This window comes from Biomphalaria glabrata, chromosome 3 (genome assembly GCF_947242115.1).
Source record: "Biomphalaria glabrata chromosome 3, xgBioGlab47.1, whole genome shotgun sequence".
NCBI lineage: Eukaryota > Metazoa > Mollusca > Gastropoda > Planorbidae > Biomphalaria > Biomphalaria glabrata.
In genome coordinates, this window is record NC_074713.1 from 40343022 (window position 1) to 40359976 (window position 16955).

A 16955-nucleotide genomic window follows, 5' to 3' on the forward strand; every position below is an offset into this window, starting at 1 on the left:
AAGAGGCTCGAACAAGACTGTGGCCCCAAAACCTTTCTATAGAACAAAAACTATACCGAGAACTGCTTGATCTGGACATCACTGCGCACTTCATCTCAGATATAGAATTACTGATCTGAACCCTCCGACATGTAAACTGAGAACGAAGAAGAAGAAGTTATGATCCTCTCTATCTGGTTATTTGCAAACACTGCTGCAAACGCTGTTTAAAAGGAAACATCTATATAGGCTAACTCAAGAACTTGATATTTCTGCTCCAAATAACTTGATACTTCAATGAATGTAATAAATAACAGCCAAATACTGTACGCTGGTCCTAGTATACCACCAAATATATATGTACGAGTCTTTATATTGAGTACTGTAAGTGTGATTTACCTTTTAATACCGGTATATTTATTTTGTTACCAGTACTTCAATGTTCTTTTTTAATTGGCAGCAAATTTTTCATAATGATTACATTTTTTAAAATCATTTTGTATTTGAATTTTTTCCCCTTATATATTGCCCGTTTCTTTGTCCAGAAAGGGTTATAGTTTTTAAAATATAGCAGTATTTACAAGTGCCAACTGGCACATGAATGAAACATTGTGTCGAGTATTTTTTAATGATCGCTCATACATTGCAGAATTATTTCTCTTTTTCTTAATATTTAAACTGTGACAAAATCAGTTTGTGTTATTTCATTTTATATAGACCTAGTTGACTATTCATGGCAAAATGAAGAATGCTTTAATAAAAAATTAATGTCAATTTCTAACTAAGAATTTTATTAGGTGAAATATTTAAAGGTTGATAACTCTGCATACACACATTTATTTAGGATAGTTTCTCTTAGTATGCTAGATAATTACCATCTAGTTAGAGACAAAGTTTATTATTAGAAATAAACTCATTTCCTAGTGATCAATGCAAAGTCACTTGTAAACAAATTTTGGTATGAATGTGTGACAAAGTAAAATCAAGACTCCACCTACACATTTTGTGTAGATGAAATAGATATAGTTCTTGAGAACTTGGTTATATTATAGTTATGGCCTAATCTTCTTGAAAAGATTATGGTCCTAAAAAGAACCTGGTTTAGAGGGTGGCCCTGAAAAGGACCTTTTTTTTTCTCCTTCAAAGTGGAGCAAGTTTTTATGCTTTGGGAGCTGCAGCTTTCTTTGTGGCTTTAGGCTTTTTGGCAGCAGCTGGTTTCTTGGCAACCTTTGGTTTAGCTGCAGCTGGTTTCTTGGGAGTCTTAGGCTTCTTTGGTTTGGCAGCTGCTACCTTCTTGGGTGATTTGGCCTTTTTGGGTGCAGCTGGCTTCTTGGCAGCCTTCTTGGGAGACTTGGTGGCAGCTTTCTTGGCACCTGCAGCTTTCTTGGGCTTAGCAGCGGCAGCCTTCTTTGGAGATTTGGGTTTCTTGACTGCAACTTTCTTGGCCTTGGGTTTCTTTTCAGCTTTCTTCTCACCAAGACGGAAGGAACCAGCAGCGCCAGTACCCTTAGATTGTTTCAAGGTTCCAGCCTTTACACCAGCTTTAAGAGCGGCCTTCAGACGAGCGTTAATGGCAGTTGGGTTGTCACCGACTTTGTAGTTGGCAGCAATGTATTTTAAAATGGCCTGGCGTGAAGATCCTCCGCGTTCTTTCAGCGCTACAATGGCGGCTTGAATCATAGCCTTGTATTGAGGATGTGCTGCTGGGGCCTTAGGCTTGGCAGCGGCTTTCTTCTTAGGAGTCTTGACTGGAGCGGGTGCAGGAGCAGCGGCGGTATCATTATCGGCCATATTGACGAGTGATGAAGAGAACGAGACTGGGAGAGCGTGTGTACGAGTGCAAGCGAAACAACAGAATGTCAGCGAGAAGCGAGGCCCCCGGTTTATATACCCGTGCGCGAACATATCGGAGAGCACTACGTCACAGCCTATCGCAGCCAACCAAAGTTAACCGAAGCGGACGCGAAATCATTCACTTTTGTACCATATGGGTCCAGAAATATTTTATTTAATAAAAATTCAAAACAGTTAATGCAATCGCATAACTTTGAATCGATTCTCCGTTTCACGACCTTTCATTTCATATATTTTTTGCATTTCTTTAAATACAATTTTCATTTTTAAAAGTATGAAATAATGCACATTTCGTAGGTCAGCTAGCAATTGTTGGCTTTCAAAATAATAATAAAGTGATAAAAATCATAAAATGAAATGACTTTTAATGTTTATCTTTTAGAGAAAGAACTATATTGACAAATTAATGCATAACAATCGTGAAAAAAGAGCATTTATATATTTTAAATAATTTTTTTCTACATGCACTTTCGCACACTTTGACATCCATCTGGTTGTTATTCACGCTTACGAATTCTATAAAATCGTTTTAATAAAGATAAAACAACATTAGTTCTAAATGATAATTTCATTCTCGAACTTTAAATAATCATTTAAGCCTTTGGATTTTATATTTTGATTTTGATTTACTTATTAAATCATTTTTTTTTACACTCCATCACTATACAACTGGGCCGTCATTTTTTGAAGTCTCGTATCACTGCCATAGCTCTATAGTCTAGTAAATAGCTCTAGATCTAGGCGGGGGATTGTCAATTTTACAACAGATGATTAAGCAAAATAATAATCATATTTAAAGATAGTCTTTAATGTATTAGAATAAAATGAATATCTCTTTGATGTTACTGCTAACATCGTTTATATTTCCATTTTTTTTAGTCAAAATGTTAGATAGACATAATCGACCAAATATAGTCATGAAATATTTTCCACCATTTTTTTTTTACTCTCTCTAGATCATAGTAGTAGGCCTATTTCATCTATGCATGACTTATATTAATACTTCTTTATTGTTTGTTTAACCATAATAAGAACTCTATAAATTCTTTTACATTACATTAGTTTATTATGTAGAAAATAAAAGAAACAGGTCAATTATACTGTGTCAAGTCAATATAACTTATAGACCACTCTACCGTAGGCCTATATATACCTATTAGTTAAAGACATGCATAGGTGAGGCCTATATTATCTTTAAAAACCCCCTAAGCCACACACACACACACAAAGAAATCATATTATTTTAGTATTTTGTTTTTAACTATTACTTTGCATAATGTTTTAAACACATTTATGTGAGACAAGGTGACCAGCTATATCTTCTTACACTTATATATTATCTGTGTTTCTAATGAGCTACAGATACATTTAATCTGTCTGAAAATCATAGGAGTATAACAACATACCACTATACAAGGTTTTTAAAGAAAGAAAAGACATTTAACAACTATTCAAAATGTTATAATCTATATAGATTGCATGGCATAAATTATTGAAGTTGAAAATAGCTTTATGTACATGTGTGTACAAAATGTAATCTACATATTGCTAGGCAATCATTTCTGGAGTTTAAAAATAACTTTATATGTTCACATTCAGCTTGGTCTAGATTAAAGATGTTTTTGAATCCAATTTTAAAGTGCAATTTAAAGTTTTAATGGATATATTAAATATGGCTGCCTGGTCATTTGCTATGCATTCGCTTAACTGTCGTCTCAATGGAACCGGCTTCGAACAATGCCCTGCAGCTATCCCCTAGCATCCTGATGGAGATTTGGGCTAGGATGTAATAATGATGAGTTTTGAAGGAACATCTCAAACATGTACATAAATTTTTTTTTAAAGTCCTTGCCACCATCTTTTATTGGCCACTTTTATTTAATATAAATATAAACTGTTCTTTGGACTAGAAGGATGTTGTTTTTTTTCTTGATAATTTAAACCAATAAAAATGTAGGTAACAATTTCTAAATGAATTGAAAAAAAAAAATACATCAAATCCACCTCTTTTTTTTTTTTTTTTTTTATGTTTAATTGTAATTGCTTTATTATTTAAATTTTCCTTTTCATAATTTCACAAATGTCTCTTCTATTGTGATTCATAATCACATTAAAACTATTTACTTTTAATTATTCACAAACTTTTTTTAATCTTTAAATAAAATTATTATATTATAGGCCTACATTCAAATGAAGAACATATTTTTAAAAATTGTGAATGTGAAAAAAGAAAGCACAGTTAGGAAGAAACATCTAATTTCTTTAATATTTTTTTGTTCCTGACATGTACATTTTTTTTTTTTTTTAAATTTGTAACAAAAATATTTTAAATTCTTTTACTATACAGGCTTTTAGCATATTTGAAAATGTTCATACAGGTACTCATTTATTTAAATTGAAAGAAGAATGTAAACTATTCTAAAAAAAATTAATATACAATACTTACCCACACATATACAAATATATATATATATATATATATATATAGGTATATATACACATTGTTATGATCCTTTTGACTCAGAACCGGTCACAACAGAATGTGACAACATATGTTCCAGAAGCTTAAAGTCGGGACGAACAAAATCTGCCCTTGTGGAGCATCACCAGAAAATGCTGACCATGTCCTTCAAAGCTGCATACTATATCAAGAGGCTCGAACAAGACTGTGGCCCCAAAACCTTTCTATAGAACAAAAACTATACCGAGAACTGCTTGATCTGGACATCACTGCGCACTTCATCTCAGATATAGAATTACTGATCTGAACCCTCCGACATGTAAACTGAGAACGAAGAAGAAGAAGTTATGATCCTCTCTATCTGGTTATTTGCAAACACTGCTGCAAACGCTGTTTAAAAGGAAACATCTATATAGGCTAACTCAAGAACTTGATATTTCTGCTCCAAATAACTTGATACTTCAATGAATGTAATAAATAACAGCCAAATACTGTACGCTGGTCCTAGTATACCACCAAATATATATGTACGAGTCTTTATATTGAGTACTGTAAGTGTGATTTACCTTTTAATACCGGTATATTTATTTTGTTACCAGTACTTCAATGTTCTTTTTTAATTGGCAGCAAATTTTTCATAATGATTACATTTTTTAAAATCATTTTGTATTTGAATTTTTTCCCCTTATATATTGCCCGTTTCTTTGTCCAGAAAGGGTTATAGTTTTTAAAATATAGCAGTATTTACAAGTGCCAACTGGCACATGAATGAAACATTGTGTCGAGTATTTTTTAATGATCGCTCATACATTGCAGAATTATTTCTCTTTTTCTTAATATTTAAACTGTGACAAAATCAGTTTGTGTTATTTCATTTTATATAGACCTAGTTGACTATTCATGGCAAAATGAAGAATGCTTTAATAAAAAATTAATGTCAATTTCTAACTAAGAATTTTATTAGGTGAAATATTTAAAGGTTGATAACTCTGCATACACACATTTATTTAGGATAGTTTCTCTTAGTATGCTAGATAATTACCATCTAGTTAGAGACAAAGTTTATTATTAGAAATAAACTCATTTCCTAGTGATCAATGCAAAGTCACTTGTAAACAAATTTTGGTATGAATGTGTGACAAAGTAAAATCAAGACTCCACCTACACATTTTGTGTAGATGAAATAGATATAGTTCTTGAGAACTTGGTTATATTATAGTTATGGCCTAATCTTCTTGAAAAGATTATGGTCCTAAAAAGAACCTGGTTTAGAGGGTGGCCCTGAAAAGGACCTTTTTTTTTCTCCTTCAAAGTGGAGCAAGTTTTTATGCTTTGGGAGCTGCAGCTTTCTTTGTGGCTTTAGGCTTTTTGGCAGCAGCTGGTTTCTTGGCAACCTTTGGTTTAGCTGCAGCTGGTTTCTTGGGAGTCTTAGGCTTCTTTGGTTTGGCAGCTGCTACCTTCTTGGGTGATTTGGCCTTTTTGGGTGCAGCTGGCTTCTTGGCAGCCTTCTTGGGAGACTTGGTGGCAGCTTTCTTGGCACCTGCAGCTTTCTTGGGCTTAGCAGCGGCAGCCTTCTTTGGAGATTTGGGTTTCTTGACTGCAACTTTCTTGGCCTTGGGTTTCTTTTCAGCTTTCTTCTCACCAAGACGGAAGGAACCAGCAGCGCCAGTACCCTTAGATTGTTTCAAGGTTCCAGCCTTTACACCAGCTTTAAGAGCGGCCTTCAGACGAGCGTTAATGGCAGTTGGGTTGTCACCGACTTTGTAGTTGGCAGCAATGTATTTTAAAATGGCCTGGCGTGAAGATCCTCCGCGTTCTTTCAGCGCTACAATGGCGGCTTGAATCATAGCCTTGTATTGAGGATGTGCTGCTGGGGCCTTAGGCTTGGCAGCGGCTTTCTTCTTAGGAGTCTTGACTGGAGCGGGTGCAGGAGCAGCGGCGGTATCATTATCGGCCATATTGACGAGTGATGAAGAGAACGAGACTGGGAGAGCGTGTGTACGAGTGCAAGCGAAACAACAGAATGTCAGCGAGAAGCGAGGCCCCCGGTTTATATACCCGTGCGCGAACATATCGGAGAGCACTACGTCACAGCCTATCGCAGCCAACCAAAGTTAACCGAAGCGGACGCGAAATCATTCACTTTTGTACCATATGGGTCCAGAAATATTTTATTTAATAAAAATTCAAAACAGTTAATGCAATCGCATAACTTTGAATCGATTCTCCGTTTCACGACCTTTCATTTCATATATTTTTTGCATTTCTTTAAATACAATTTTCATTTTTAAAAGTATGAAATAATGCACATTTCGTAGGTCAGCTAGCAATTGTTGGCTTTCAAAATAATAATAAAGTGATAAAAATCATAAAATGAAATGACTTTTAATGTTTATCTTTTAGAGAAAGAACTATATTGACAAATTAATGCATAACAATCGTGAAAAAAGAGCATTTATATATTTTAAATAATTTTTTTCTACATGCACTTTCGCACACTTTGACATCCATCTGGTTGTTATTCACGCTTACGAATTCTATAAAATCGTTTTAATAAAGATAAAACAACATTAGTTCTAAATGATAATTTCATTCTCGAACTTTAAATAATCATTTAAGCCTTTGGATTTTATATTTTGATTTTGATTTACTTATTAAATCATTTTTTTTTACACTCCATCACTATACAACTGGGCCGTCATTTTTTGAAGTCTCGTATCACTGCCATAGCTCTATAGTCTAGTAAATAGCTCTAGATCTAGGCGGGGGATTGTCAATTTTACAACAGATGATTAAGCAAAATAATAATCATATTTAAAGATAGTCTTTAATGTATTAGAATAAAATGAATATCTCTTTGATGTTACTGCTAACATCGTTTATATTTCCATTTTTTTTAGTCAAAATGTTAGATAGACATAATCGACCAAATATAGTCATGAAATATTTTCCACCATTTTTTTTTTACTCTCTCTAGATCATAGTAGTAGGCCTATTTCATCTATGCATGACTTATATTAATACTTCTTTATTGTTTGTTTAACCATAATAAGAACTCTATAAATTCTTTTACATTACATTAGTTTATTATGTAGAAAATAAAAGAAACAGGTCAATTATACTGTGTCAAGTCAATATAACTTATAGACCACTCTACCGTAGGCCTATATATACCTATTAGTTAAAGACATGCATAGGTGAGGCCTATATTATCTTTAAAAACCCCCTAAGCCACACACACACACACAAAGAAATCATATTATTTTAGTATTTTGTTTTTAACTATTACTTTGCATAATGTTTTAAACACATTTATGTGAGACAAGGTGACCAGCTATATCTTCTTACACTTATATATTATCTGTGTTTCTAATGAGCTACAGATACATTTAATCTGTCTGAAAATCATAGGAGTATAACAACATACCACTATACAAGGTTTTTAAAGAAAGAAAAGACATTTAACAACTATTCAAAATGTTATAATCTATATAGATTGCATGGCATAAATTATTGAAGTTGAAAATAGCTTTATGTACATGTGTGTACAAAATGTAATCTACATATTGCTAGGCAATCATTTCTGGAGTTTAAAAATAACTTTATATGTTCACATTCAGCTTGGTCTAGATTAAAGATGTTTTTGAATCCAATTTTAAAGTGCAATTTAAAGTTTTAATGGATATATTAAATATGGCTGCCTGGTCATTTGCTATGCATTCGCTTAACTGTCGTCTCAATGGAACCGGCTTCGAACAATGCCCTGCAGCTATCCCCTAGCATCCTGATGGAGATTTGGGCTAGGATGTAATAATGATGAGTTTTGAAGGAACATCTCAAACATGTACATAAATTTTTTTTTAAAGTCCTTGCCACCATCTTTTATTGGCCACTTTTATTTAATATAAATATAAACTGTTCTTTGGACTAGAAGGATGTTGTTTTTTTTCTTGATAATTTAAACCAATAAAAATGTAGGTAACAATTTCTAAATGAATTGAAAAAAAAAAATACATCAAATCCACCTCTTTTTTTTTTTTTTTTTTATGTTTAATTGTAATTGCTTTATTATTTAAATTTTCCTTTTCATAATTTCACAAATGTCTCTTCTATTGTGATTCATAATCACATTAAAACTATTTACTTTTAATTATTCACAAACTTTTTTTAATCTTTAAATAAAATTATTATATTATAGGCCTACATTCAAATGAAGAACATATTTTTAAAAATTGTGAATGTGAAAAAAGAAAGCACAGTTAGGAAGAAACATCTAATTTCTTTAATATTTTTTTGTTCCTGACATGTACATTTTTTTTTTTTTTTAAATTTGTAACAAAAATATTTTAAATTCTTTTACTATACAGGCTTTTAGCATATTTGAAAATGTTCATACAGGTACTCATTTATTTAAATTGAAAGAAGAATGTAAACTATTCTAAAAAAAATTAATATACAATACTTACCCACACATATACAAATATATATATATATATATATATATAGGTATATATACACATTGTTATGATCCTTTTGACTCAGAACCGGTCACAACAGAATGTGACAACATATGTTCCAGAAGCTTAAAGTCGGGACGAACAAAATCTGCCCTTGTGGAGCATCACCAGAAAATGCTGACCATGTCCTTCAAAGCTGCATACTATATCAAGAGGCTCGAACAAGACTGTGGCCCCAAAACCTTTCTATAGAACAAAAACTATACCGAGAACTGCTTGATCTGGACATCACTGCGCACTTCATCTCAGATATAGAATTACTGATCTGAACCCTCCGACATGTAAACTGAGAACGAAGAAGAAGAAGTTATGATCCTCTCTATCTGGTTATTTGCAAACACTGCTGCAAACGCTGTTTAAAAGGAAACATCTATATAGGCTAACTCAAGAACTTGATATTTCTGCTCCAAATAACTTGATACTTCAATGAATGTAATAAATAACAGCCAAATACTGTACGCTGGTCCTAGTATACCACCAAATATATATGTACGAGTCTTTATATTGAGTACTGTAAGTGTGATTTACCTTTTAATACCGGTATATTTATTTTGTTACCAGTACTTCAATGTTCTTTTTTAATTGGCAGCAAATTTTTCATAATGATTACATTTTTTAAAATCATTTTGTATTTGAATTTTTTCCCCTTATATATTGCCCGTTTCTTTGTCCAGAAAGGGTTATAGTTTTTAAAATATAGCAGTTTTTACAAGTGCCAACTGGCACATGAATGAAACATTGTGTCGAGTATTTTTTAATGATCGCTCATACATTGCAGAATTATTTCTCTTTTTCTTAATATTTAAACTGTGACAAAATCAGTTTGTGTTATTTCATTTTATATAGACCTAGTTGACTATTCATGGCAAAATGAAGAATGCTTTAATAAAAAATTAATGTCAATTTCTAACTAAGAATTTTATTAGGTGAAATATTTAAAGGTTGATAACTCTGCATACACACATTTATTTAGGATAGTTTCTCTTAGTATGCTAGATAATTACCATCTAGTTAGAGACAAAGTTTATTATTAGAAATAAACTCATTTCCTAGTGATCAATGCAAAGTCACTTGTAAACAAATTTTGGTATGAATGTGTGACAAAGTAAAATCAAGACTCCACCTACACATTTTGTGTAGATGAAATAGATATAGTTCTTGAGAACTTGGTTATATTATAGTTATGGCCTAATCTTCTTGAAAAGATTATGGTCCTAAAAAGAACCTGGTTTAGAGGGTGGCCCTGAAAAGGACCTTTTTTTTTCTCCTTCAAAGTGGAGCAAGTTTTTATGCTTTGGGAGCTGCAGCTTTCTTTGTGGCTTTAGGCTTTTTGGCAGCAGCTGGTTTCTTGGCAACCTTTGGTTTAGCTGCAGCTGGTTTCTTGGGAGTCTTAGGCTTCTTTGGTTTGGCAGCTGCTACCTTCTTGGGTGATTTGGCCTTTTTGGGTGCAGCTGGCTTCTTGGCAGCCTTCTTGGGAGACTTGGTGGCAGCTTTCTTGGCACCTGCAGCTTTCTTGGGCTTAGCAGCGGCAGCCTTCTTTGGAGATTTGGGTTTCTTGACTGCAACTTTCTTGGCCTTGGGTTTCTTTTCAGCTTTCTTCTCACCAAGACGGAAGGAACCAGCAGCGCCAGTACCCTTAGATTGTTTCAAGGTTCCAGCCTTTACACCAGCTTTAAGAGCGGCCTTCAGACGAGCGTTAATGGCAGTTGGGTTGTCACCGACTTTGTAGTTGGCAGCAATGTATTTTAAAATGGCCTGGCGTGAAGATCCTCCGCGTTCTTTCAGCGCTACAATGGCGGCTTGAATCATAGCCTTGTATTGAGGATGTGCTGCTGGGGCCTTAGGCTTGGCAGCGGCTTTCTTCTTAGGAGTCTTGACTGGAGCGGGTGCAGGAGCAGCGGCGGTATCATTATCGGCCATATTGACGAGTGATGAAGAGAACGAGACTGGGAGAGCGTGTGTACGAGTGCAAGCGAAACAACAGAATGTCAGCGAGAAGCGAGGCCCCCGGTTTATATACCCGTGCGCGAACATATCGGAGAGCACTACGTCACAGCCTATCGCAGCCAACCAAAGTTAACCGAAGCGGACGCGAAATCATTCACTTTTGTACCATATGGGTCCAGAAATATTTTATTTAATAAAAATTCAAAACAGTTAATGCAATCGCATAACTTTGAATCGATTCTCCGTTTCACGACCTTTCATTTAATATATTTTTTGCATTTCTTTAAATACAATTTTCATTTTTAAAAGTATGAAATAATGCACATTTCGTAGGTCAGCTAGCAATTGTTGGCTTTCAAAATAATAATAAAGTGATAAAAATCATAAAATGAAATGACTTTTAATGTTTATCTTTTAGAGAAAGAACTATATTGACAAATTAATGCATAACAATCGTGAAAAAAGAGCATTTATATATTTTAAATAATTTTTTTCTACATGCACTTTCGCACACTTTGACATCCATCTGGTTGTTATTCACGCTTACGAATTCTATAAAATCGTTTTAATAAAGATAAAACAACATTAGTTCTAAATGATAATTTCATTCTCGAACTTTAAATAATCATTTAAGCCTTTGGATTTTATATTTTGATTTTGATTTACTTATTAAATCATTTTTTTTTACACTCCATCACTATACAACTGGGCCGTCATTTTTTGAAGTCTCGTATCACTGCCATAGCTCTATAGTCTAGTAAATAGCTCTAGATCTAGGCGGGGGATTGTCAATTTTACAACAGATGATTAAGCAAAATAATAATCATATTTAAAGATAGTCTTTAATGTATTAGAATAAAATGAATATCTCTTTGATGTTACTGCTAACATCGTTTATATTTCCATTTTTTTTTAGTCAAAATGTTAGATAGACATAATCGACCAAATATAGTCATGAAATATTTTCCACCATTTTTTTTTTTACTCTCTCTAGATCATAGTAGTAGGCCTATTTCATCTATGCATGACTTATATTAATACTTCTTTATTGTTTGTTTAACCATAATAAGAACTCTATAAATTCTTTTACATTACATTAGTTTATTATGTAGAAAATAAAAGAAACAGGTCAATTATACTGTGTCAAGTCAATATAACTTATAGACCACTCTACCGTAGGCCTATATATACCTATTAGTTAAAGACATGCATAGGTGAGGCCTATATTATCTTTAAAAACCCCCTAAGCCACACACACACACACAAAGAAATCATATTATTTTAGTATTTTGTTTTTAACTATTACTTTGCATAATGTTTTAAACACATTTATGTGAGACAAGGTGACCAGCTATATCTTCTTACACTTATATATTATCTGTGTTTCTAATGAGCTACAGATACATTTAATCTGTCTGAAAATCATAGGAGTATAACAACATACCACTATACAAGGTTTTTAAAGAAAGAAAAGACATTTAACAACTATTCAAAATGTTATAATCTATATAGATTGCATGGCATAAATTATTGAAGTTGAAAATAGCTTTATGTACATGTGTGTACAAAATGTAATCTACATATTGCTAGGCAATCATTTCTGGAGTTTAAAAATAACTTTATATGTTCACATTCAGCTTGGTCTAGATTAAAGATGTTTTTGAATCCAATTTTAAAGTGCAATTTAAAGTTTTAATGGATATATTAAATATGGCTGCCTGGTCATTTGCTATGCATTCGCTTAACTGTCGTCTCAATGGAACCGGCTTCGAACAATGCCCTGCAGCTATCCCCTAGCATCCTGATGGAGATTTGGGCTAGGATGTAATAATGATGAGTTTTGAAGGAACATCTCAAACATGTACATAAATTTTTTTTTAAAGTCCTTGCCACCATCTTTTATTGGCCACTTTTATTTAATATAAATATAAACTGTTCTTTGGACTAGAAGGATGTTGTTTTTTTTCTTGATAATTTAAACCAATAAAAATGTAGGTAACAATTTCTAAATGAATTGAAAAAAAAAAATACATCAAATCCACCTCTTTTTTTTTTTTTTTTTTTATGTTTAATTGTAATTGCTTTATTATTTAAATTTTCCTTTTCATAATTTCACAAATGTCTCTTCTATTGTGATTCATAATCACATTAAAACTATTTACTTTTAATTATTCACAAACTTTTTTTAATCTTTAAATAAAATTATTATATTATAGGCCTACATTCAAATGAAGAACATATTTTTAAAAATTGTGAATGTGAAAAAAGAAAGCACAGTTAGGAAGAAACATCTAATTTCTTTAATATTTTTTTGTTCCTGACATGTACATTTTTTTTTTTTTTTAAATTTGTAACAAAAATATTTTAAATTCTTTTACTATACAGGATTTTAGCATATTTGAAAATGTTCATACAGGTACTCATTTATTTAAATTGAAAGAAGAATGTAAACTATTCTAAAAAAAATTAATATACAATACTTACCCACACATATACAAATATATATATATATATATATATATAGGTATATATACACATTGTTATGATCCTTTTGACTCAGAACCGGTCACAACAGAATGTGACAACATATGTTCCAGAAGCTTAAAGTCGGGACGAACAAAATCTGCCCTTGTGGAGCATCACCAGAAAATGCTGACCATGTCCTTCAAAGCTGCATACTATATCAAGAGGCTCGAACAAGACTGTGGCCCCAAAACCTTTCTATAGAACAAAAACTATACCGAGAACTGCTTGATCTGGACATCACTGCGCACTTCATCTCAGATATAGAATTACTGATCTGAACCCTCCGACATGTAAACTGAGAACGAAGAAGAAGAAGTTATGATCCTCTCTATCTGGTTATTTGCAAACACTGCTGCAAACGCTGTTTAAAAGGAAACATCTATATAGGCTAACTCAAGAACTTGATATTTCTGCTCCAAATAACTTGATACTTCAATGAATGTAATAAATAACAGCCAAATACTGTACGCTGGTCCTAGTATACCACCAAATATATATGTACGAGTCTTTATATTGAGTACTGTAAGTGTGATTTACCTTTTAATACCGGTATATTTATTTTGTTACCAGTACTTCAATGTTCTTTTTTAATTGGCAGCAAATTTTTCATAATGATTACATTTTTTAAAATCATTTTGTATTTGAATTTTTTCCCCTTATATATTGCCCGTTTCTTTGTCCAGAAAGGGTTATAGTTTTTAAAATATAGCAGTTTTTACAAGTGCCAACTGGCACATGAATGAAACATTGTGTCGAGTATTTTTTAATGATCGCTCATACATTGCAGAATTATTTCTCTTTTTCTTAATATTTAAACTGTGACAAAATCAGTTTGTGTTATTTCATTTTATATAGACCTAGTTGACTATTCATGGCAAAATGAAGAATGCTTTAATAAAAAATTAATGTCAATTTCTAACTAAGAATTTTATTAGGTGAAATATTTAAAGGTTGATAACTCTGCATACACACATTTATTTAGGATAGTTTCTCTTAGTATGCTAGATAATTACCATCTAGTTAGAGACAAAGTTTATTATTAGAAATAAACTCATTTCCTAGTGATCAATGCAAAGTCACTTGTAAACAAATTTTGGTATGAATGTGTGACAAAGTAAAATCAAGACTCCACCTACACATTTTGTGTAGATGAAATAGATATAGTTCTTGAGAACTTGGTTATATTATAGTTATGGCCTAATCTTCTTGAAAAGATTATGGTCCTAAAAAGAACCTGGTTTAGAGGGTGGCCCTGAAAAGGACCTTTTTTTTTCTCCTTCAAAGTGGAGCAAGTTTTTATGCTTTGGGAGCTGCAGCTTTCTTTGTGGCTTTAGGCTTTTTGGCAGCAGCTGGTTTCTTGGCAACCTTTGGTTTAGCTGCAGCTGGTTTCTTGGGAGTCTTAGGCTTCTTTGGTTTGGCAGCTGCTACCTTCTTGGGTGATTTGGCCTTTTTGGGTGCAGCTGGCTTCTTGGCAGCCTTCTTGGGAGACTTGGTGGCAGCTTTCTTGGCACCTGCAGCTTTCTTGGGCTTAGCAGCGGCAGCCTTCTTTGGAGATTTGGGTTTCTTGACTGCAACTTTCTTGGCCTTGGGTTTCTTTTCAGCTTTCTTCTCACCAAGACGGAAGGAACCAGCAGCGCCAGTACCCTTAGATTGTTTCAAGGTTCCAGCCTTTACACCAGCTTTAAGAGCGGCCTTCAGACGAGCGTTAATGGCAGTTGGGTTGTCACCGACTTTGTAGTTGGCAGCAATGTATTTTAAAATGGCCTGGCGTGAAGATCCTCCGCGTTCTTTCAGCGCTACAATGGCGGCTTGAATCATAGCCTTGTATTGAGGATGTGCTGCTGGGGCCTTAGGCTTGGCAGCGGCTTTCTTCTTAGGAGTCTTGACTGGAGCGGGTGCAGGAGCAGCGGCGGTATCATTATCGGCCATATTGACGAGTGATGAAGAGAACGAGACTGGGAGAGCGTGTGTACGAGTGCAAGCGAAACAACAGAATGTCAGCGAGAAGCGAGGCCCCCGGTTTATATACCCGTGCGCGAACATATCGGAGAGCACTACGTCACAGCCTATCGCAGCCAACCAAAGTTAACCGAAGCGGACGCGAAATCATTCACTTTTGTACCATATGGGTCCAGAAATATTTTATTTAATAAAAATTCAAAACAGTTAATGCAATCGCATAACTTTGAATCGATTCTCCGTTTCACGACCTTTCATTTAATATATTTTTTGCATTTCTTTAAATACAATTTTCATTTTTAAAAGTATGAAATAATGCACATTTCGTAGGTCAGCTAGCAATTGTTGGCTTTCAAAATAATAATAAAGTGATAAAAATCATAAAATGAAATGACTTTTAATGTTTATCTTTTAGAGAAAGAACTATATTGACAAATTAATGCATAACAATCGTGAAAAAAGAGCATTTATATATTTTAAATAATTTTTTTCTACATGCACTTTCGCACACTTTGACATCCATCTGGTTGTTATTCACGCTTACGAATTCTATAAAATCGTTTTAATAAAGATAAAACAACATTAGTTCTAAATGATAATTTCATTCTCGAACTTTAAATAATCATTTAAACCTTTGGATTTTATATTTTGATTTTGATTTACTTATTAAATCATTTTTTTTTACACTCCATCACTATACAACTGGGCCGTCATTTTTTGAAGTCTCGTATCACTGCCATAGCTCTATAGTCTAGTAAATAGCTCTAGATCTAGGCGGGGGATTGTCAATTTTACAACAGATGATTAAGCAAAATAATAATCATATTTAAAGATAGTCTTTAATGTATTAGAATAAAATGAATATCTCTTTGATGTTACTGCTAACATCGTTTATATTTCCAATTTTTTTTAGTCAAAATGTTAGATAGACATAATTGACCAAATATAGTCATGAAATATTTTCCACCATTTTTTTTTTACTCTCTCTAGATCATAGTAGTAGGCCTATTTCATCTATGCATGACTTATATTAATACTTCTTTATTGTTTGTTTAACCATAATAAGAACTCTATAAATTCTTTTACATTACATTAGTTTATTATGTAGAAAATAAAAGAAACAGGTCAATTATACTGTGTCAAGTCAATATAACTTATAGACCACTCTACCGTAGGCCTATATATACCTATTAGTTAAAGACATGCATAGGTGAGGCCTATATTATCTTTAAAAACCCCCTAAGCCACACACACACACACAAAGAAATCATATTATTTTAGTATTTTGTTTTTAACTATTACTTTGCATAATGTTTTAAACACATTTATGTGAGACAAGGTGACCAGCTATATCTTCTTACACTTATATATTATCTGTGTTTCTAATGAGCTACAGATACATTTAATCTGTCTGAAAATCATAGGAGTATAACAACATACCACTATACAAGGTTTTTAAAGAAAGAAAAGACATTTAACAACTATTCAAAATGTTATAATCTATATAGATTGCATGGCATAAATTATTGAAGTTGAAAATAGCTTTATGTACATGTGTGTACAAAATGTAATCTACATATTGCTAGGCAATCATTTCTGGAGTTTAAAAATAACTTTATATGTTCACATTCAGCTTGGTCTAGATTAAAGATGTTTTTGAATCCAATTTTAAAGTGCAATTTAAAGTTTTAATGGATATATTAAATATGGCT

General features: G+C 32.9%; 4 protein-coding genes across 4 annotated transcripts; all 4 read right to left on the bottom strand.

Moving 5' to 3' along the window:
• Positions 1-813: 813 nt before the first annotated feature.
• Positions 814-1955, bottom strand: LOC129924917 (histone H1-delta-like). Its single transcript, XM_056022330.1, has one exon. The coding sequence runs from the start codon at positions 1882-1884 to the stop codon at positions 1138-1140; it is 747 nt and encodes a 248-aa protein (XP_055878305.1). The 5' UTR covers positions 1885-1955; the 3' UTR covers positions 814-1137.
• Positions 1956-5295: 3340 nt separating this feature from the next.
• LOC129924912 (histone H1-delta-like) lies at positions 5296-6437 on the bottom strand. Its single transcript, XM_056022325.1, has one exon. The coding sequence runs from the start codon at positions 6364-6366 to the stop codon at positions 5620-5622; it is 747 nt and encodes a 248-aa protein (XP_055878300.1). The 5' UTR covers positions 6367-6437; the 3' UTR covers positions 5296-5619.
• A 3331-nt stretch (positions 6438-9768) lies between these two features.
• On the bottom strand, positions 9769-10912 carry LOC129924953 (histone H1-delta-like). The gene has a single exon (XM_056022494.1). It carries the CDS (start codon positions 10843-10845, stop codon positions 10099-10101), a length of 747 nt encoding a protein of 248 aa, XP_055878469.1. The 5' UTR covers positions 10846-10912; the 3' UTR covers positions 9769-10098.
• Positions 10913-14250: 3338 nt separating this feature from the next.
• LOC129924954 (histone H1-delta-like) lies at positions 14251-15394 on the bottom strand. Its single transcript, XM_056022495.1, has one exon. It carries the CDS (start codon positions 15325-15327, stop codon positions 14581-14583), a length of 747 nt encoding a protein of 248 aa, XP_055878470.1. The 5' UTR covers positions 15328-15394; the 3' UTR covers positions 14251-14580.
• Between the last annotated feature and the right edge of the window lie 1561 nt (positions 15395-16955).

What these genes read in the sequence shown, in the direction of transcription:
- LOC129924917 (XM_056022330.1), bottom strand. Translation starts at nt 1,884, where the DNA reads ATGTTCGCGCACGGGTATATAAACCGGGGGCCTCGCTTCTCGCTGACA.
- LOC129924912 (XM_056022325.1), bottom strand. Translation starts at nt 6,366, where the DNA reads ATGTTCGCGCACGGGTATATAAACCGGGGGCCTCGCTTCTCGCTGACA.
- LOC129924953 (XM_056022494.1), bottom strand. Translation starts at nt 10,845, where the DNA reads ATGTTCGCGCACGGGTATATAAACCGGGGGCCTCGCTTCTCGCTGACA.
- LOC129924954 (XM_056022495.1), bottom strand. Translation starts at nt 15,327, where the DNA reads ATGTTCGCGCACGGGTATATAAACCGGGGGCCTCGCTTCTCGCTGACA.